Source organism: Canis aureus, chromosome 1, assembly GCF_053574225.1.
Source record: "Canis aureus isolate CA01 chromosome 1, VMU_Caureus_v.1.0, whole genome shotgun sequence".
NCBI classification, from domain to species: domain Eukaryota; kingdom Metazoa; phylum Chordata; class Mammalia; order Carnivora; family Canidae; genus Canis; species Canis aureus.
In genome coordinates this window covers 14,234,412-14,256,860 of record NC_135611.1, presented here as the reverse complement: position 1 = coordinate 14,256,860, position 22,449 = coordinate 14,234,412, and the positions used below count along the sequence as shown (strand labels likewise).

General features: G+C 44.8%; 2 protein-coding genes across 4 annotated transcripts in view; one reads left to right on the top strand and one right to left on the bottom strand.

Moving 5' to 3' along the window:
- The window catches only part of BCL2 (BCL2 apoptosis regulator), a 169,937-nt gene that overhangs the window by 38,267 nt on the left and 109,221 nt on the right, over nt 1–22,449 (bottom strand). The window lies entirely within an intron of this gene.
- LOC144310229 (uncharacterized) overlaps nt 14,053–22,449 on the top strand; it is a 28,789-nt gene continuing 20,392 nt past the window's right edge. Inside the window, exons 1-2 of one of the 2 annotated variants that reach the window (XM_077890994.1) lie at nt 14,053–14,395; nt 15,276–15,433. In XM_077890994.1, the coding sequence (XP_077747120.1) occupies nt 14,218–14,395; nt 15,276–15,433 (336 nt within the window). In that variant the 5' untranslated portion in view covers nt 14,053–14,217. The remainder of the gene's footprint in view (nt 14,396–15,275; nt 15,434–22,449) is intronic. The other variant, XM_077890987.1, reaches the window with a different exon arrangement.

The following is a 22,449-nucleotide window of genomic DNA, read 5'->3' as shown; positions in this document are numbered from 1 at the left end:
GAGATAAGTATTAACAAATCCTTCCAATCCTGGGCAGATTATATAATCATATTGACTTTGAGTGTTACAGTTTATGGAGGGGGGAATGGGACACTGGATAGGTTAAGTTTGGGTGGGAAAAAGTTAAGGATTGAAGCATTAGGAATGATGCACTCCTTCAGGGATCTGAATTTATTTATCATATTGGTTGACCAACTTAGCTCGCTCCCTCCCTGCCTCCCCTTCCCTTCCTTCCTTCTTCCTTCCCTTCCACGGAGCTAGGCACTGGGCTAGATGCTGAGACTACACACAAGAATAAGATAGGACCCCTGCCTTATGAAGCTCACATTTCAGCCAGGGAGATCCACGGCCAACAAATTCTCATGTTGCAACACAATAAGGTGCTAGGGATGATAGAGGTATGTGGAAAGTGCTCTAGGAGCATGAAGGAGGGTTTCAAATGGGTTTCCTCTGGCATATAATTCTGTAATAAATATTTCTCGTATGTCCCACTGGTTGGACATTATCTAACTTTCATGGTTATTTTTTCTCTCTCTGCCTCCCTCTTTGTCTCTCATTCCCTTCGCACCGTCTGTTACCTCCCTCCATCTATCATCTATCTATCTATCTATCTATCTATCTATCTATCTATCTATCTATCTATCTATCATGTATCTCTGGAACATTTTAGATCACACAACTTTCTAAGACAGGTTCCTCTTCCTGCTGCGGGGACAGCCTCGCTACCAAAGATCATTTTGCCAAAGTGAAAGTTGACAAAGGGAGTTTGCAGTCCACTCTCTGCAGGTCTTAAGACAGGATTGTTCTCGTCTAGCTGGGATGGTTGGGTGGTTTTGCCTAAAGGCAGCAGGACCGACCAGAGGACTTTTCAAGGGCACTCTTGTTTCCCTCATTGCCAGGAACCTGTAAATCTCTTTGGACCCCAGCAGCTGCTACCCTTTCAGTCCTGGGCCTGGCTGCCCAGGCCAAAGGCTGAGGTGAGGGTACATTTCCATAGTCTTAGAGGTCATTGTTGCAGCTGGCTGCTGTTCTAAGAGAGACTGCCAACTCTGCACTGAGAATCACACCAGGGTTATAATCATCCATAACTGACATCAAGAGCCAAAAATCCATGAAATGCTTGAACTCAGAATTTTGTTATGTAGCTTGCATTTTCTAATGCCCTAAAGCTTCTGATCTGTTTCCAATTGGAGGGAAATGTAAACAGCTCCGCTCACTGGTAAATTTGGCCTCTGTAGCATAAATTTCCAAAGGTTCCCTCATGTTCTGTTGAGTAAAAAGTCCTCCCGGAATGTCAGAACTTTTTAGGTGGTCTGCATATCCATGGGAAGAGGAAAGGTAATCTGAGGATGGTATCTAGAAACACTGTGGACCAATGGTTACTGTGCTTTCTCTACCAGAACCCAAACCAAACAGCTGAATGTAAACACCATTTCATACACACTGAGCAGGCTTTATTTGGGGACCTTAACTTTCTTTGCTTTGAACTGTTTATTGACTCAAGAACAGTGAATCAATAGGCCTGATTCTGCAATCAGGCATTCAGGAAATGTTCTGGTTTGCCTTTTGTGCATTCTTAAAGTCGGACAAGGGCCTCATGGGCTACAGGCATAGGCAGGCACCCAGTGAAGTCTAGTGACATTCATTCCCTAATTGATTCCATGGTGGGTTTCTGTGAAGCTGTCAGAAGCAACCAGCCCTTGTTTTCTAAATTAATTTTTTAGACTTTATTTTTTTATTCATGAGAGACACAGAGAAAGAGAGAGACAGAGACATAGGCTGAGGGACAAGTAGGCTCCCTACGGGGAGCCCGATACAGGACTCGATCCCAGGACCCCAGGATCACGACCTGAGCTGATTGATGGCAGATGCTCAACCACTGGGCCACCCAAACGTCCCTGTTTTCTAAATTAAATGCAGACAAGAGTTGCATTTTCTTTTAGTGATAGATACCAGTGCACATCAGCAAGGTAATTTTAATCCTCTTTTAAATTTCATCTTTGGGGAGAACAGTGATGATCTGTTTTATATTCCTTCACATTCTTCAATGTAAACTCATATAATCAATAGCTATATTATGATTATAATCACCTGAGAGGAAACCTGACGTGGTGGCTAAGAACACAAACATGGGACTCACCCTGGGTCAGTCACAAAGTAGGGCGTGATCTTAGGCAGGGTGCTAAATGTGTCTCTGTGCCTCAGTTTCTTCATCTGTAAAGTGGGGATGATGACAGGACCTACCTCATTCCATCCTTGTGAGGATTAAGTGAGTTATTACATGTACTACGCTTAACGTAATATCTGGATCATGGTAACTACTCTGTGTTGGCTATTAATATTATTATCAAGAATCAAGAACTCACAGAATTAATCACAAACGAGCAGATGAAGCAGCAACCAGGAACCTAGGTTTTATTTTTTTTAATTTTTAAAAATTTTTAAATTTTTAAAAATTTTTAAAAATTTTTATTTATTTATTTATTTTTGTTTTAGGAACCTAGGTTTTAAATGGCATGCAGCTGGAATGGGGCCCATGCGCAGGAAGTGCTCGATGTTCGCAATTCATACTTTGGGCACCTGGGTCCTACTTTTATTTTGAATTATTGTTCACAACCTTCGCTTCCCCTGGCACAGCTCTATGGAACCACATTACGTTTTGCTTCCACTCTGCCACCTGTGGTGTTCAGGGAGAAAAGGCCCAGCCCCTGCCCCCACGTGGGAGGGAATCCTCCACTAACACCGTGAGACCCACAGTCATTTTGGGATAGGTGACAGGTAAGGCAGGTTCCTTTCTGAAGTCTTCCCTTGCTTCTTTGTCCTCATGTTTCCCCTCCCATCCTCTTCAAATCTTGAAGCCACCCGCATCCCTGGAAACCTTCGTTCACTCATACTTCTATTCTGTACGTAATGAAACAGGTACAGATGATAACGTGAAAGGCGGCATGAAATCCATCGGACTAGTCATGGAAGGTCACTGTGTTGCTGTTGGCAGTTGGCTCAGCATCGGTACAGAGAGAATTGTACCAATCAGGTCCCTTCTTCTAAGAACTTAGAATCAGAGGACAACCCTTTCATCAGAAACTTTTGCTAACAGCCTTTTTTGGGAGAAGATTAGAAAATGATTAAGTCACCCTTCGGATGTTAATACCATATTATAAACTGAATTTCTGTGGGCTTTTCTGTTAATGTTTTCTTCTATTCTGAATTCAGAGTGAACTTTTTTTTTTGTCTCAGCCTAAAAACCCTGTTTTGCCGATGTCTTCATAGCCAAGTGGGATGTGGCCCTCCCGCCCTGCCAACAGAGTTTACTATACTTCTCAAGATTCAGTCCCCATGCCAGCCTAATGAGGTTTAAAAAAAAGGGGGGCAGACACCTTAATTTCAAAGATCTGGCCTTTTAAACTTTTTAGGAAATAAAAGGATTTAAATAGCCTGCTAATACATTTCATAGTGTCTGCCTGCAATTGTTCCCACGTGGTGAACGAGCCTGATTCACCGCCGAGGTTCAGCAGGTTAGGATATTCTGAGAAATTCAGATAAAGTGTAATGAAAATGCTTCGTAACTGAGGTCCCAACAGGGTTCAGGAGGCTTGCAAGAGAAAAGCACTTATAATCACGAGATGAGAAGGGATGCCACTCGCAACAACCAACAGATTGATAACGTCACTTATTCTTGTACAAGACTAGTTAGGAAGGGCAGCCCGGGTGGCTCAGTGGTTTAGCGCCGCCTTCAGCCCAGGGTGTGATCCTGGAGACCCGGGATCGGGTCCCACATTGGGCTCCCTTCGTGGAGCCTGCTTCTCCCTCTGCCTGTGTCTCTGCCCCTCTCTCTGTGTCTCTCATGAATAACTAAATAAAATCTTAAAAAAAAAAAAAAAAAGGACTAGTTAGGAGCACTCACAAAAGAGCTATCCAACGCCACAGGCCAAAATGAAACTAGAAAACCGTCAAGAAGAACTATAGATGGTAAACATGCTTCAAATTATAGGAGATAGCGATAATAAATATAAGTAATAAAATAAAAATTGTAACCGACCTATCGTTGCGCGGACACATCAAGGCACAGATTATTCCAACTGGATATTATTTATTCGTTCACATGTATTACCCCCCACACTCATCTGTTCACTGAGCAAGGACAACACAGACATTAAAGATGCTCGGGCTGTTTGACCCCGGAGAACTAACTGGTGAGATGGATCTTGCTTTTTAAGCAAAATATTATTTTCTCACCTCAGATCTTCAGGGGGTCGAGGATCCTACCCTCAGAGTCAAGATCAAAATAAGAAGTGATGGATTTTAAACCATTAGTTCTACCTGAAAATTTAAGAAGTCTCCTACGAGATCCTGAAGGCAGAGAAGTCTATCTTTAAGGAGCATTGATGAGGCTGGACTCAGCATTTGTTCTCTCTTGGCTCGTCTTTCCTTCATGTGCACCACGATCTATCTGCCTGTCCACTGGCTCTGCACAGGATGTTTATAAATAGTGATTACAAACGGAGGGAAAAAAGGCAGCATGTCATCTAGCGTACAAACACCTTTCAAAACAACAGAAAGTTTAGTTCCCACGTAAAAGTCATTATCAGTTCTTCTCTTTGTTTTTATTTCCGAAAGAAAGTCATACACCTAGGGATCGAGAAAAAATTCTGTTGCTGCTTGTATCTTACTGGCTCACCATTAAAACAGCGGAACACCAAAAACACCAATTCTACCTAAATGCTTTGGGTGTTACTTGTTTAAACATGTTTGTTTTGTTAGTTAAGCTAAAAATATTTTCCCTTGGCGTTTCTGAAGGGACAGTTAGGCTAAAATAAAAATAAAAATAAATGACATGTTTAAAAAGTTATATTCATCAGACCTGGGACAGAGCACAGCAAATGGGTGGAGGAAATGAATGTGAGGACCTGTGTGGTAGCTTTCCTATTTTGGTTGCCCTAAATAGATGTGGAAAAACAAATTGAGAGAAAAAAGTATATCTCCACCCTGTACCAGTGAGGAATGAAAAAAACATTTACTCGTATTGGAGTTAAGCTTCGAAATAAATTAATGCACGTCCACATAATAATTTTCCTGTTATTATATATCAAACCCTGCTCCTATGAACTATAATAATGACACGAAACCGCTTTTCTATACCAGACCTTTTTATCATTGGGTACAGTCTTGACAAAATGAGCTGAGAAATTTCAGGGAGTGGTGATTATAAAGAAATATTTATGGTCGAATATCGACTATAATAAAATTTGACTTGCAGTTTCTTTTTAAGTGAGAAAAACACAACGAGAATCTTAGCAAAGAAAGGGACATGAGACCCAGGGTTTTTGCCCGTGCATTAACAAAAACCTTTTATTAGGAAATTTCAGCTTTGGAGAATTCATAAATTCCCTGAAAATAGTAAGCTAAATTTCCTGTATTTGTGAATTTTTCTGGGGAGAAGCCACATAGCTTTAATTTAATTCTCAAAGAGACACTGATACGAGTATTTATTGTATACACACATTTAATTTTGTGGAATTCCATTAAGAACCACAGAGCCCACCCCTTTTAAAAATGTTTATTGTCTGCCATTTCACCTAAGATGTCGCACTGAACCACAAACCAAAGGGAGACCTTGGCATTCTACAGAAGCCTGCCATGCTGTGTCCAGAGTCACCTTCCTCAAATACAACCTTCTTCAGTTGAATGCCTGACAAGAGCGGTCCTGCCGTCACCTTCCAAGGCTCAAATACGTTTCATTCCCTGGATCTTCAGGAAGCCAAGTCACCAGCACTCATGGAAAATACCGGGAAAGAATGTTTAAGCTTCAGAGTTGCAGTAATTCTCCTTTGTTGAGCCTCAAAGAATATGAGCCAATTTGAAGATTATTAATTTGTCAGCTGATGAAAAAAAATGTATACGGGGAATGTATTTTTAAGTTTGACTCAGAGAAGGCAGCTACCCAAATGCCATAGTTAAGCTAGCTAACAGTGTGCTATTCTATCTGCAAACTCTTTCACACAAATTATTTCCAGGAGTCGAATTCAAAGTATTTAACAGCCAGCATGGTATGCACCCGGGCCAATCAGAGCAGACTTCAGCTCGCTGTAAACAACTGGCACAGCTGTGCTGGGCCATCCCAGGTGACTTCCAGCCCCAGTTAGTTTATTTGAGGTCCCAAATGGTGCTAAACCTGTTTTGCCAATGGGATGAAGCAGAAACTCAAAGGCGAGGAAGCTGGGCTTGGAGAAGTTGAGGGGTGGCCTGAACCATCTGGCTACTAAAACTATGATTTACATTTAATTCTTTTTAATAATTTCTAGTCCTCTGATTCTCGTTATTGTCTTTTATTTCCTTAATTATGTTTTAGATTTTATGTTTTAGATACTTATTTTAGATTTAGATGTGTTTTGGATTCTGATAACTTCATTGCTGTATAACCCTCATGAGTCTGTTTCTCTGGAGATTAGAGAGAGGAGAGGAGATTCAAAGCTGATTCTCTGACCCCTGCTCCCCACTCCTCCTGCTTTGCAAGTGTCCAGAAATGTTCTTGGGGAGCCTGGCTTGCCTGGCACCCGTGCCACATGAGACAATGAAGCTACTGGGATCAGTCAGCAGTCTACTGACTTAGACACACCTTCAGAGCCTGAGGGACAGGTGACCCCCTGCTCTCAACCTCTCTATGGGGCTTGCATGTCTCAAAGCAGGGTGACCTGGGAGCTGGTCAGTGGCGCCAGCTTCACCAGGATCCTTCGAAGCCTGAGACATGGGAGGCATTCATACCAGAGATGGGACTTAGTATGATGGGAAGGGAGATGACCGTTGTGAGTGGCACTTTCAAGCAAAGGTAAAGCTAAAAAATCATCTTGGCTCCAACTACTGCCACGATCGTTTGGTTGTGTACCTTCCCAGATGAGGCATCCAGTTTGCTCCTGTCAGCATTCTGCACGGTCCACCGGCAGGAGATTACTTTTTTAGGATGGAGAGCAATGGCGGGAACCAAATCGACTGTATAGAGAACCCCTGCAATAAAATCGCTTGCAGACTAATCAGCATTTTCCATGATGATGAGACCCAGCCTGAGAAAAGTGGGTCTGTCTCTCATCCTTCCTTCACACCTCTCTGACACTAGAGACCCACTGAGTAGGTGAGGCAGGCTTAGGGGGCCCATGTGGGTGGTCAGGCACCTGGGGACCAGGGTTCTAGAACCTTCCTGCTGTCGCTAATAACAGGAAGTTTTTCTGCCTTGCAGTGTCCAGTGTGAGGAAGTGCTTGCTCAGGAAATGTTTGCTGATTGAATAAGTCAAGGAGTAAGTGAAATAATGAGTGGATGAGTTAGTGAAGGAGTGAGTGAGCAGTAGGTATGTCCAAGGACAGGAATACCCAGACTTCAGTCGATTGCTGGGACCTCTCAGATACCAAACATGCCTTTCCTAAGGGCAGATGAAGTGCTAACTCTTCAGCCATACTTCTGCAGCGCCCACCTAATTCCCCTCTACCAGCCTGCCTGGCCATAAAATGAACACTTGACCAAAAAACCCCCCAAACCTAACCTGGGGCCTGTGATTGCAGGCACAGGCCCTCCCACTCTGTGGCTGTTTGCCAGAGGGTCTCCTTGCAGTTCTCTGAGCATCCGCCCTGAGCCCTGCACCATCACACTGTCCACTCAGCCTGGAGAGCCCCGTCTTCTTCCTTCCCAACACCCACCTTAGGAGACCATGGACGAGTTCCATGCAGCCCCATAGTCCCACTTCACCGTGCTTCTGGCGTCCACCTCCCCAGGCATTTGTGGAAGACTGCCTGAGACTGGAACGTTGGCTCATGCTTCAAACTGGATTTGGACCTCCCCAGTGTCAGAGAACCTAGCACCAGGCCGGACAGATGGCTATTTGTGGATGGCTAACAAAGACTGAGTGGCAAGTTAAGCTTTTCCCTTCAAGTGTTTTGGCTTTTACGTTAATGACCCTCAGGAAACAGAGCCCTGGACTCTGGGGTAAGAAGTGGCACTCAGGGGGCCGGAGAAGCAGGGCACAGGATATGTCTGAGGAGTCGGGCTTCCAAGCTGAACTGCGTGCAGACGGACAGTTCACCAGGGAAGGGCTGGTGGGTGCTCCCTGTAGCACGCTCTCCCTACCTCCAGGAAGAGACAAGATAGAAAACGAACTCACCCGTCCTTCTTCAAAGCACAGCACCACCATGCCAGCCTCATGGGTGTGTGCACAGCACTCAACAGTGCTATCTGGTCATGAGCCACTTCTCTGAGCTCACGGTCCCAGGGACTGGAGGGGGCGGTGGGAAGAGAACCAGGGCCTCTGAGGTCCTATTTCCAGACTATGTTTTCTAAGCAAGGGGCCTCGGGACAAATCAGGAGGAGGTTGGGGGCCAAGAAAACACCTGGCCGTGGCATAAACTACCAGCTAATTACAGCTTATGCTACTTTGCTTAAAAATGGCACCAAGTATCAGAGTTTACCAACTGTCAACTGTCATCCTTAGGAGATCATGTGCCACCTGGATATGGCCAGTCACTTGACAGGAAAGCACTCTAAGATTCCAAGAGACTAAAAGGCTCATAACTGTTGTTTGAAATGTAAATGGCCCTGGGGTGCCTGGGTGGTGCAGTCAGTTAAGGAGCTGGTTCTTGGTTTTGGCTCAGGTCATGATCTTCGGGTTGGGGGATGGAGCTCTTTGCGGGGCTCTGCGCTCAGCAGGGAGCCTGCTGGAGACTCTCCTTCTCCCTCTGCCCCTCATGCTCATGCTCTCTCCCCATCTCTCTAATGAATAAATAAATCTTATAAAAAAAAGAAGAAATGTAAATGGCCCTAAATTATAACCAGAGATGGAAATATGTCTAGGGCCAGGGAGGGACATTCTGCGGGTTTCAGGGTTGTTTGGCTTCTCCCAACACGCAGGGTGAATACAAATGGTTTATAGATGTGGGTGAAGGTTCTCAGCATGAAAAATGTCCATTTCCATCAGAGATTAAAATGCAGTTTGGGAAAACAATTACCTGCCTGGGATCCTGGGAAAGTAAAACTTCCTGGTTTCTCTGCCAAGAAGACCGATTGTAAAACAAGGCTTGAGAATCTCACAAACAAGATTTTAGAATTTTATCCAAACAGCTGCAGGTCACCTTCAAGGAGCCCAGACGCACTCGGGTCTGATGGATGTTGCAACAGCAAGTCTGAGGTCTCCCCAGTCCGGGGCCAAGAGCTGGCCCCTTGGGACAAAGACAGAACAGTTGCTCTCTTAATGGGAGCAGAAAACAACCCCCCCACCACCCCCCCACACCACCCACCACCCAACCTCTCTGCTTTGTTGTGAAATTGTCACTGTGCCTTTGAGGAGAGATTAAAATCCTAGCCATGTCAAATTTAAAGGGCAGGTTCCCAGGCAGGAAAGGGAGAGGGTTTTGGGTGGGGGGTGGCGAAAGCCAGTTGTGGTGAATTTACAGAGGATTTGGGGATCACAAAAGTCAGGGGCTTTGACACAATTAAAATGAATGGAAACATACAAGCCTGCAACTTAAAAATAATAGTAAAATAATGCGGCAAGGATATTGTGGCTTGTTCTCTGCTCTCATTCCCGAGCCTGCTTGGGAATCCTGGAGCAGATTTCCCGAGACCCAGCATGGGTGCCGGGCAAGAGGCTTTTTTTTTTACCTCCTTTTCTTCCCTTGACACACAAAGGTTCTGCTGTGGAGAGTGAGGATCAATGGTCCACCCATGGCTGAACATTTCCTGAGGGCCAGGGAGGTGCTCAGTGAAGTGGCTGGAGTTGGTGGGGGTAAGAAAAAGAATCAGAGCTCTCAAGGCATGGGCCCAAAAGACTAGAGATTCTGAAAAGGCTGCAAGCAAGCTCCCTGGCTTGGCACCTGTGCCAGATTCTCAGACACACAAGACACCCGGCCTTGAAGAAGGCACCCCGTGGATCCCTTGAAAGCCCTTGAATCTCTCATCTGGTTCCAAATATTTTTTTTTTAAAGATTTTATTTATTCATGAGACAGACACACACACACACACACACACACACACACACACACACACAGCAAGAGAGAGAGGCAGAGACACAGGCAGAGAGAGGGAGAAGCAGACTCCATGCAGGGAGCCCGAAGTGGGACTCGATCCTGGGACTCCAGGATGATGCCTGAGCCGAAGGCGGGTGCTAAAATACTGAGCCACCCAGGGTTCCCCTGGTTCCAAATCTTTAGAAGTGTCCCAGCCAGCTATTTATATAGGGGTCCCTCCACATGTTCTCTCCTGGCTCCATTTGTAAAACAAGGAAGATGAGTGACACCAAAGAAGTCCCATGGGTTTGGTTCCCAGAGAGCTACCCGTTGGGATGTGGGATGAAAAGCCCCCAGATCCCCTTTAGGGAGGGAGCATGTCTCAGCCAGGTCCTGATCACTTCCAGGCCTGAATATTACCATGGCTCTTCAGATGGACACTGACACTGAAGAAAACATTCCTTGATTAAATATATCTTTTGATTAAAGTCATGAGATTGTCATCGTTGGCTCATCCTCCTTTCTAAGATGAGAACAGTAATAACACCTACCTCATTGGTTTAGGGTTCTTTCTTTTTTAAGATTTTATTTATTTATTCATGAGAGAGACACACAGAGACAGAGGCAGAGACACAAGCAAAGGAGAAGCAGGCTCCCTGTGGGAAACCTGATGCGGGACTTGATGTGGGATCACACCCTGAGCCGAAGGCAGATGCTCAACCACTGAGCCACCCAGGCGTCCCTAGTGAGGGTTCTTAATGAAGATGACATGAGCTGACCTATGGGGTGCTTTGAATGGAACCTGGCACATAGTAGGTGCTCAAAAGACATTAAGTTTCCTTACTGCTCTGAGTCTATTATTCTCGGACTGTTCATTCACTTAGCCTTCTGTTTTCTCACTCGATGAACTTTCTATATTTTGACACGTATCACAAAGGTATTTTGATGAATGTTTAATGTCCCCCTTCATTCATGAAAGAACTCCAGGGTCCCCAGTGAAAGAAGCATATGGCAGGCAATCTATGCTGTCTATCAAGCAAGCACAAGTTTTGACATGATTAAAAAAGCCTGCCTTTTCTGCAACTCTCCTCCCTTCATTCCCCTTTTTACTCCTTTCTTCTCTCTTCAAAATCCTCTAAAGGTTCCTGGCAGATATTTTATTAACCCCTGACAGGTTACGGAAAGTGAGTTTTAGCAGCATGAAGATATATGTGATGTATAAAGCAGCTCGCCAAATGGCGAAGTGCAGGGCAGAGGCTGAAATCCCTCCCCAGAGCAGAGGCCCTGGGTGTTGCTAGGAATTCTCGTCCTCAAGCAAAACCTGCAGCAGGAATCCCTTCTTTCCCTTTGTGAAATGGAAGCTAAAGCCCTTGCCAGCTCCCCAGTGCCACAGGGCTCCTCGGGTGGCATTCACTGCCCTGGAGAGAGGAGGTGGAGGCGGGCTGTCTGCCCCCCATCCAGGCTCGGTCTCCGGTCTCCGTGGTGTTCTCTACTCTCCCAGGCCTCCAGAGCCCCGTGAACGACTGCTACCAGCCAGCTCTGTGGTGAGGCTGATCTGGTGAGAACTCTGCCTCCGAGGAGCCACGGGGATTGACGCTGCCGTGTGGAGCATGCGGATCTCCCACTAACACTCAGCAGACACCCTGCCCGCGGTGGGACCCATCACCAGTGCTCCCTGCGTCTCCAGCCCTTCCGAGAGGGCCAGGTCTTTGGAGCAGGGCCCCTGCAGTCGCTGCTCCCATGGGCAGACACATCCTTTTTCCTATTATAGTTACAACAAAAACAATAAACAGTAACACCACCGAGGGTCCTGGTGGGCGCCCACAGATCAACATCCTCACAATGCCCACGGAAACTTGTCAACGCATGGACTCTTTGTTCACTGTGGTCCATGGGGCTTCTCAAGCCTTTAAAAATAAATATTAATGCTGAGAGGGCGCTCTGTTTCCTTTTGCACTCTCATAGCTGGTGATGGAAGGCTCCAAATGAGACACTTTTGGGGCAACCAAGTGTGAAAAGGGAGAGAGACACTCATTTTTGCCCCTGTAGTCAGAAATGAAGAGACTTTTGCCTTGTTGGGCTACAAGTTACTAATTCGGAGGATGGCAGTTTTAGAGTTGATCTCAGTTTGACTTGTAAATGAGAGGTGGAATTACCCTGCTGTGCGGCTGCCGGCCCCAACAGGCCTCGCAAACCCTGTTCTCCATGTTGAGGTGGAGCAGACATTCATGGACATCACTAGAAAGTTCAGGAAAGTAGGAGGTGGTGAGCAAGCAGTGGGAGATGGTGAGGCTCCAGTAAAGAGCACGGCCAGGGCCCCTACTTGCCTCCTCCACGTCCTCCCCTACAGAGAGGGGGAGGATCTGGCTCTCCCCTTACAGAAAGGCTCGCAGCCTTTGCTGTATCAGAATTACCAGGGAGCTTGGTAAAAATACAGATGTGTGGGCTCTTCCATGAGCCCAGGCCTCTGCACTGTTTTTAGCTCTCCTAAACCAAGACTTCAGAACCATGGCTCAGGAGAGCAGAGGGAAATAACCGATGAGAAGAGCTGGTAAAGCTTTATTGAAATAGAAATATAAGTTTCTTCTAATACTTTTATCAGTAAGCTGCCACGTCCAGAGTGCCTGGCATGGGCCCAGCTTTGCCGTCATTCCAGTAAGCCCACAACACAATCCCGCAGGTGGGACTGACCATCCCTGCTTCACTGCTAAGGACTCAGCAGCTCAGAAAGGGTCAGGTGAACTCTGCCTAGGGATGCACGGCCAGTAAGTGCTCATCTGCTGGAAAGACTAGATGCAGTCTACCACAACTGAATCCCAGGGCTGCCTCAGTTTCTCAGATTCACACCCCACGGGCTGGGCTGGCATGTGGCCGGCCCTTCTGCAGGGAGCTCCGGTGCTTGCTGGCTGTATCACCCTCTCCACCACACCTGGGCGGCCTTTCATTTCTTCTCTTTGTCATGATTCCGTCCTTCTCCCTTATCTTGCTTTGCCTTCACCTCTCCTCTTTCCTTTAGAGGTTCTCTCAGTTGTGCTAACACACACAGTGAAATCACTCGGAGTCTGTGCTACCTGCGGAGTGACCGGGGGATCGGTTTGGGATGTGGCCTGGGCTTCAGGATTTTTAAAACACTCCTGGGTGATTCTAAAGGGGCATCTGGGTGGTTTAGTTGGTTAAACATCTGCCTCTTAATTTTGGCTCAGGTCCTGCTCTCAGGGTCCTGGGATTGAGTCTCAAGTTGGGCTCCTTGTTCAGCAGCGAGTCTGCTTCTCTCCCTCCACTCATGCGCTTGCACTCTCTCAAATGAATAAATAAATCTTTAATAAATAAATAAATACTCCTGGGTGATTCTAATGTGTGGCTAAGATTGCAGAGACCTGCTTTATCTAGGTCTGTCAGATGCAACCTGGAGAATCAGGAAAGTCACCTGAACATGCCCAGGCTGAGAAGGTGGCTGACCATGGAATGGGTCACCCACTGTTTTAAATAAAGCACCACCAAGAAGCAGGAGGTGGCCTCTGGTGACACTCATACCAGCCGAGAAAACATCTGGCTATCCCAGCTGGCCACATGGAGTGAGTCCCAACACCTCCATGGGCAGAGTGTGCCTTGGCAGGTCTCTGCTAGGAACCAGGGGATGGCCACAAGCTGTGTCCTGGGAAGAAGAGCAGCTACCACAGCCTCCCTTCATCCTACACCACCTGAAACAAGGGGTGACTGTGCCTACGCAGCTCTCCTGGTGAGACCCATACCATAAAGCAGATCTTAAAACTTGCTTTATTGGCTCATTCTGCAAACGAGCTCCCTGGTTTCATTACACACAGACATGGCACAGGATGGAAAATCTTACATAGAGCTCTGCTTCACACCAATCTTCTTAAGGAAGGCTTTCAGATTGTTACAAAACCTCCTGTTCCTACCTTGGGCATTTGCCTGCGGACAAGAACAGCTCCCTGCAGAGGATTCTGTGTAGAGCATGGATGGCAGCCCATCAAGGATGAGCAGGCTGGAAACACACCATTACTCAAACATCTAAAGCTTCTGCGCCCCACAGAAGTCATGGTACTGCTGTGCAAGGCACGCACCGTATCCCCAGCCCTTGGCACCAAGCCTGGTGCATGGAGGTCACCAATGAATGAGCAAACGTGTGTCATGCTGAAGGTGGAGTTTAAACCCTCTACTTGCCACAGACAAGGAAATGCTGAGACAGGTTAACAAGCAGAGCTTTCCCCATGGAGCACGTCCAGCCAGCAGATCAGAGGGCAGAAGGGGCAAGGACACCGGCTGAGTGCAAGCCACCAGGGAGAGCTGGAAAAGACCCCCTTGGGACGCCCCTGTCCTTGGCTGTGGGCCAGGAAGGAGGAAGAGAAGCAGAGCAGGGGTGGTGTGTCTGCTCCTCCAGCTTCCCAGGTGAGGAAAACTGGCCTTCTGCGGGAGCTGGTGTCGTGGGACATGTCCAGATCCCATAAGGCTCCCTGTTCGCTGCACCCTTGCTGCGAGGAGGTGGTTGCACAGAGATGGTTCGGGACAGAGGCATCACTCACTTGGCTTAGGACAGCTGTTCCTCATGAGAGACAGCTGCACTGGGGCCCCATACTTGGCCGCCAGCTCAGCTGTGCCTGCGGGGACCTCGGAGAGTTGAAGCAGCTTCTAAGTGGGAGGGTTTTCAAAGGCATCAACAATTAAACCAACTCTGAAAAGGTGACGGAAGACAAGGGGTGCCATGTGGATGGCTACATGCGTGGCCGGAGTTCAGAGGGAGAGGAGGCTGGGACATCGGCCTCTGGATGGGTGTGGGGCCCTGGGAAAAGCGTGTCTGAGAACTCCGTATGGATATCTGTGATCACGCAGTTGGAACAGTAAACATTTGCTGGAGAGATTCCTTCGCTCTCTTTTCTATCTCTTGTGTACTTCCAAGCGGTGCAATTTATTTTAGCAAGAATCACTGTGCTCCTCTGTTATCGCCCGACCTTGGGCTGATTCTGAAGGTGGCTTGCCGTGGAGCATCAGCCCTCCACTCCATGGTGTAGAAAGCCTGCCCTGTGGCCCTGCCCTAAATACACACTGTCTCTGGGCTCACATGGACACAAAGACGTGGCAGCCAGAGCAGGAAAGAAAAAGCCATCTTAAAGAAACAGAATGCACTGGATCCTGAAAAGTTTGACTACATCCCAGGGGTTGTATTTGGGGGATGACTACGCCAGTCAGAATAGAGACTTGTCAGTTGTTGTTCAGTAAGCTGGAAAGGCTACGGTGGCGGTGTTCATGCCCACCTTTCTCCTTAACTTAGGAACGAATAAGTGTGTGACGTCATCAGGTTCCACTTCCTCGAACACCACACCATCTGCTAACTTCCTGTGTTCAGATTCTGTGTTCAACAAGCTACCTCCGAAGTTCACCTGGCTTCCCAAGAAAATGCAGCCACAGGGAGACCATGGGCAGGGACAGGTAAGCATATGGGCCTGCTTACAAATGAATATGCTGGCATTACAGCTTGAACACCTCATCCAGTGGGCCGTTAATGGGAGTTGGCCCCTGAGAGATGGATCTGTCTATGGAATAGACAAATCAGGTCTCCAAGCAGCCAAGATGAGGTTTAGACCATGTACTGTGGTGGATGCAGCAAGTAGTGCCACCCTCAGAAGCCTCCTGGAGGTCACGCTCTTAGTCTCTGCGTGCTGGTAGCCCAACCCATTGTAGAAGGCCTTCCATGGCTACTTCTCAAATTTATAACTTTTACTAGACTCAGAAATGCCCAAAGTTTCACAGGGCTTGGACACTGTGCATGATTTCCACGGTGCAAGGAGCAGTGAGCATCTGTTCCACTCCTTAGCTAGGTGGAAAATTTTACAGCTGATATAAATTCTGATCTGTTTATTCCTGTAGCCGCCCCTGATTCTAAGATAATCAGGCTGAGTTCCAGTCAGAAAAGTTGCCCAAAAGGAGTCTGAGAGATGCTTGCTCTTAAAGAACACAGGATTTAGCTTGGGAGATATATATATACAAGAAACAATCACAGTCAATGTCACAAAGGCACAGCCCAAGCTGATAAAGGAGTGAGCCAGAATTGGGTGGAGGTAATCTCAAAAGGCTTTCTAAAAGAAGTATTTCTAAGAAAAAACAGCTTAGTGTCATGATAAAAAGGATGGGTTTTGAAGTCAAACAGACCTGGGTTCAAATACTCAACTGTTTTATAACTTGATAAGGTACGGAAGAGGCTAAGCAGGGTGGAAACAAAGTGCCTGACACGTGGGAGGCGCTAGAGAAATGGTCATGAAGAAATATCCATGCAGCAGGTCAAAGGAGGAGAAAAGTTTACCCTCACGTTGCATCAGACACTATTCTTCCTCCCTTTTGTATTACCTCATTTCACTGCTGCAACATACTTATGAGGTAGGTACCAATTATAACCCCATTTAGTGATGAGGAGAACAAGGCCCCGAGAAGCTAAGTGACTTGCCCAAGGTCAACACAGCTGGGATTTGAATCAAGGCAATCTGAGCCCTGACTTTGGAATGTTAACCACTTTCCTGTCTTTTTCCATTACATTTACTATACCACCGCTCTTTGAGTCATATTTATTATCAGACAAAATCATCAGAGCATCTTCGATTTTTAGGATGAATACTGAAAACCTTATAGGTGCCTTGCTTGTAGAGGAGTGGCCATTTGGTGCTTCTGTTGATCACTCAGCGATCTATCGCAGACAGTGATATGTACGGACCATTTTGTTTCAGTTAATATTCAGCACCATATAAACATTGACTCAGCTGGAGAGCCTGAACAATAAATTATCACTAGCCCAAGTGCTAAAATAGCATTTGATTTTCTCTCTGCCTGAGCCTGCTATCTATTTATACTTTGCTTACTTCTCTGGAGTTCAAAGTGTTTTATACACATTTCATCATAGCTATACTTATGTCGATTTATTGTCTTTATTACACACATGTGACTAATGTATCTAACAACGCTTCCTATTTACTACAGGATGCTCAGTTTTCAACTAGTTTTTCTTTTTTTAATCTAAGGGATTTACTGACTACATTTAATTTATACTGAGTGGAAATTTGCTGACAATTAGAAGAATAGCGTTTTATAGTTTCTTTTTTAACTGAATTCATTTGGTACATGATAGGATCATTCTTGTTTCTGAATTGTAACCATGTATTATTTCTTATCCTTTACAATTCCATCTATGACTGACCTTGTACTGGGATAGATCTGTTATTTTAAAACTATAAGTACAATTGCCTTTTTCACTCAGTAGACTTCCTAAGATCCAATATATATATACATTATTCTTATTTTTTCAGGTTGATGAGTGCATTGACACACACGCATTTTCAAATCTGGTCTTCACCTTTTCGGTTTTCATATTCATGGGCAAAAAATAAATTTAGATGATAAGTTAGAGTTGGGAAAAGAAGTCCAGAGAAAGGCTTCCTTGCCTGGCTGGAGGATGGATGAGAGCCCAAAATTCACATGTGTATAAACTGCTAAACTAGGTTTGTGCACTGTGAGGAGTTAACAGAACTTAAGATTTTGAACCAAGCCTTAGTGCCAAACACATAAAGAGAAACGAAACAAGAGTTGTCATTTGATGTTTCTGTCCATGACACATAAAAATAGTCCAAATGCTTCGCCTAAGGCTGGGGCAGTCTGTTTCCTTTGGTCCTCCCCTCCTGTGAATATCCATATTCATTATTGAAAACAGACACTTTGGCCTTAAGCATTTCTCTGTTTTAGAAAAGGGATATATTGAGTGCCTGGGTGGCTCAGTTGGTTGAGTGTCTGACTCTTGGTTTTGGCTCAGGCCGTGATCTCAGGGTAGTGAGATCAAGCCGCACATCAGGCTCCGTGCTCAGCGGGGAGTCTGCTTGAGGATTTTCTTCTTCTGTCCCTCCCCTACTCACGCTTGCATGCATGCTCTCTTTCCCTCTCTAATAAATAATCTTTAAAAAAAATTAAAAATTAAAAAAGGATATGCCAACAGTCCCTGTTCAAGAACCAGCAGTTATTCCCTACCACAGGAGTCCCTAAAGTTTCTACCTTGGCTGAGTGTGTCATCTGCCAGTGTGAATTTAGGAAGACGGCACAGGTATGATCAGCATGAGAGAGACACGTTCTCAACACCCTCAGAATCAGTAATGGTATTGGAGGAATGTTTAGAAGCAAAGCTGCTTATTCTAGGAGGTCTCGTACCCTGATATTATGGACCTTGAACAATCTGTAGTCATTATCCTCACTCAGAAGAGAAGGTCAGGCACTTTAGCCTCGCAGCTGCGCAGGTGCACTGAGTTCTCTCTTACCTCTGGGCATCTGTACATCCTGCTCTCTCTTCACAGGTAACGGGGCACTGCAATGATTCTTCTTGTAGGACTTAGTTTAAAAAAGGTTTTCCTAAGACCAGACTGGATTCCCTACTTGGTGGGCATAGTCTCAAAGCTATGCCTACCCCCCTTATCTTACAAGATTACAAACTTCCAGGATCACCTAAAGACCAGATCTTAGGAAAAAGCTGAATGGAAGAAGAGATAAAAGGCAGAAGAAAAGCAAAGAAGGGAGATGGGGGCTTGAAACGGCCTTTCTTTTTTTTTTTTCCCCTCTCTCTTTTAAAGATTTTATTTATTTTTATTTGAAAGAAAGAGAGGAGAAGCAAAGGGGGAGGGAGAGAGAATCCCAAGCAGACTCCCTACTGAACATGGAGCCCGACTCGGAAGATCATAACCTGAGCTTAAACCAAGAGTTAGATGTTTAACCAACTGAGCCACCCAGGTGCCCCTGGAAGGGCCTTCCTTATGACTGTTATTGTGACTTCTACATGGCCACCCTGGGTGTACCCTCTGGAGCCGTGGAAATCTCATAAATCAAAACCAGACCAAGCCTAAAATTAGTTCAACAAAGAAAAATTACATTACTTGAAGGTTTCAAAAGCAGCTTTTGCTTTTTTATTTCTTTGTTCTTTATCTCAAGAAAATAAATAACGGTATGGTGTTCAAATCTGAATCAGGTCCAACCCTGAAGGCTGGAGCAGTTTTCAGATGGCATGCTCCACTTGGCCATACTAACACAGGGTTGGCATTTCCACCAGGGAAATATCAGCAGAATCAAACGAGCTTGGGAAGTTTCCATTAGCTTCATAGCTATATGTTCAGAGTTCAGACAAATGTGAAGCACAGAATAATAAAAATGGTGAGTGGAATGTGCTAGAAAGCAAGAAAATAGTGAACAATTAAAGCATGTGTTCTATGGTTTTTTTCAAAATGATCTGTTTCAACAACAAAACAGACTCTCTGAGAAATGAACTCACCAGTGCCATATCTCAAGCAGAACGACATATGGAAATAGCACGGTCTTTGGCGTTAGTCTGGCTTCGAGGGCCAGCTCCCAAACTTCCTGGCTACATGACTTTGGCAAGTCACTTAAGTTGATGGGTACAGTCTCCATCTCTTCATCATTTCTCAGGATTTTGTGAGGTTTAGAGAAAATATAAGTACAAGTGCTCAGCACCTAGTTCAGTAATAATGACCAATGTGATCACCATCATCTTTAACACCATTGGAGAAAGAATATAAACATCAACTTGGAAATTATGAACGACCCTAAGCTGGACCAAAGTTTAATTGTTTATGTGATATGTGTAAGGGCTGAAGAAATAAATTACAGTGCAAACTAGAAAGTAGCTAACACACTTGAGAGAGCTAACTTTTAAGCATTTTAATAATACCCATTTTATTGCAAACAATATGTGTATGCCAACTAATCTTAATTTGTAATACTCTGTCATTATTATTAATCTTAATTTATAATACACCATAATTATTCAATTATATTAACAGAACAGTATTTTTACATCCTTCCAGAAAATGCTACACATGTGCATGCATATATATGCATCTAATTTTTTTCTCATCGATGAGATCATACTCCCCATACAGACAGCAACTTTTTCACTCTACAGTAATCTCAGGCATCTTTCTATGTGAGTTCATGAACATCTATCATGTCTTTTGATAGCTGTATTTAATTTCTTAATATCAGTTTACCATCATTTAGCCAGACCTCACACATGTATTTCTTTTTCTACCCTGGTTAGTGCGTTTTATGCTTTTGCTTCCAAAACAAGATAAATAATGCTATGATGGATGTCCTTCCATATATATATAGGAAAAAAAAACCCTAGAAGTGAAACGGCTGAGTCAGAGGGTACATAAACTTAGTATTTTCAAAACTGAGGTCAAAATTGCCCTTCAAAAAGTTATGAAAATATGCCTTCCTTTAATGGTGTGTGAAAGAAAAACCCTCTTTTACACTTGCTTCTCCTAATTCTTTCTCTTTCTAGACATGTCCCAGAGAAGTCAGAGTATCAACTGATTTAAATATTTACCCTTCAAAACTTATCCTTACTTCCTGATAGTTTCTTGCATTTATCATCTGTAGACGCTTCCTTTAGAAATGTAAACCATGCTGGAGGTTGAAAAGTTTCTGCTCATTCTAGCTTAGGTATCGAAGTCCCTCTAGCCAAGAAGGAGGCCAGGAAGAGTTCCTTGGCCTCCAAAAGAAAAAAGCTACAATAAACCAAACGAAACCACACATAAACGCATCCAAGTTACCTTGCATTTATTCAAGGTTTCTCCGTGTGTTTGGCTCAACACTGGATACTTCACAGACATTATCTCACTTTAGGGTCTGTGTATTTGTATTTTTTTTTAAAGATTTAACTTATTTACTCATGAGAGACACACAGAGAGAGGCAGAGACATAGGCAGAGGGAGAAGCAGGCTCCCTAGGGGAGCCCGATGCAGGACTTGATCCAAGGACCCCAGGATCACGACCTGAGCCAAAGGGAGATGCTCAACCACTGAGCCACCCAGGTGCTCCTATTTGTGAGTATTTAAGCCCAATAAAAGCCTCACAGATCGCTGATGAGACCTGGAGAAACAGCCATCCTTTACTTCCAGGGCGGTGAAAGGTGGTGTGAAGATATCAAAGCCCCTCCCCCCACCATTTCCCTAGCCCCCTCCCCCAACTCTCCCCCAAGGAAAAGTAAGTGCTCCTTTTAGCCAGTGGTAATAGGCCAGGCTTCTATTGGCCCCAAATCCTAATAACTGCTATGACCTGAGGCTTGGCGAGATCCTAAAGTATCTTCTGACGTTGAAAGATATGAACAGGTGTTCGGTATAGTTTTGGTGTTACATATAGTTTGTTCTATTTGAATTCTATACACATTGGCCATGGAGAAGTGGTCTTTTGGATATCTCTGGGTAAAACAGAATGTTGAATTAACCAGAACATCTCACTCTTCTAGCTAACTAGAGAATTTACCGTACTGAAGTCTTTATGTCATTCCTACTGTCAAACTGAACAAAAGAATAGATGCCCCCCTCCCAAGATAAAAAATGTGAAAAAGACTACTTCCCTAGTCAGAATCCAACACAGCTCTGTCACATGCACCCTGAATAATGATCTCCCGCTTAGTAGCTGCATCACTGAGGTTAGACCAAAAAAGTAATTGGTTTGGAATGCAGAGCTTGACTGAATGACTCTATGCCACAGTATATTCTCTTTGACTTGCTAATGAAAAGGCAGACCCTGATATATTACAAAAAAATATTTTTCAGAAAGTTTTCCATATTTCATGTTTTTGAAACTCAATTTACATTTCTCCACAAATTAATTAGGTGCCCCCCACCCCCAAGTAACAAGACACATTCCATAAAGTATCAGAAGCTGGACACCAACAGTATTGCGGGACTTAGGATTCTCCTGTCTCCCCTTCCAAAGGCCAAGTCTCTGGCAATGGTTTCTGAGCCCTAGAAGCCACGGGGCTGCCCCAGAAAATGAAACCACTTTGAGAATCTATTTTAGTAACTATAAATCCCCTTGATTTGTCTATGGCAGGCCTATCTGCCACTGAATTCCACTTTGTAGCCAGAAAAATTTTAGTGAGATTCCAGTATATTCAGAAACAGGTCATTTGTATTCAATAGCATCACTAACCTACTCAAAAGAAAAAGTGCTTTTTGTGTGTGTGAAATACATCAAACTCTCTGTGAGTGTCTAAGGCAGGTTTCTGTGAAATCACTTGCTGTGGGTATCGTGTTTAGTGGCTGCTTACTGAAGAAATGAAGCCAGCCTTGGAGTTCAGGATAAGCCCTAAAGGTTTCTGATGCATTAAGTAGAGATTCTGAACTCGGTGCCAGACAGTTAGGTTTTAGGACAGGTCATCTGCAAAGGTTGTAAGAGCAGTGGGTTTGGGTTCCTGAGGACAGGCTGTTGTATGTAATTAATTAATCGCTGACAACCAGAAATTGCTAAATATTGAGGTCAAATGGGAAATTTAATAAAAAGATCTCATTTTAATTTCTTTTGCACTATTAAAAAATAACCTGAAAGTATAGTTTGTGACATTTAAATCACCTAAAATTTGAGTGCCTCCTTCCTTCACTTGGCAGCTGTTCATT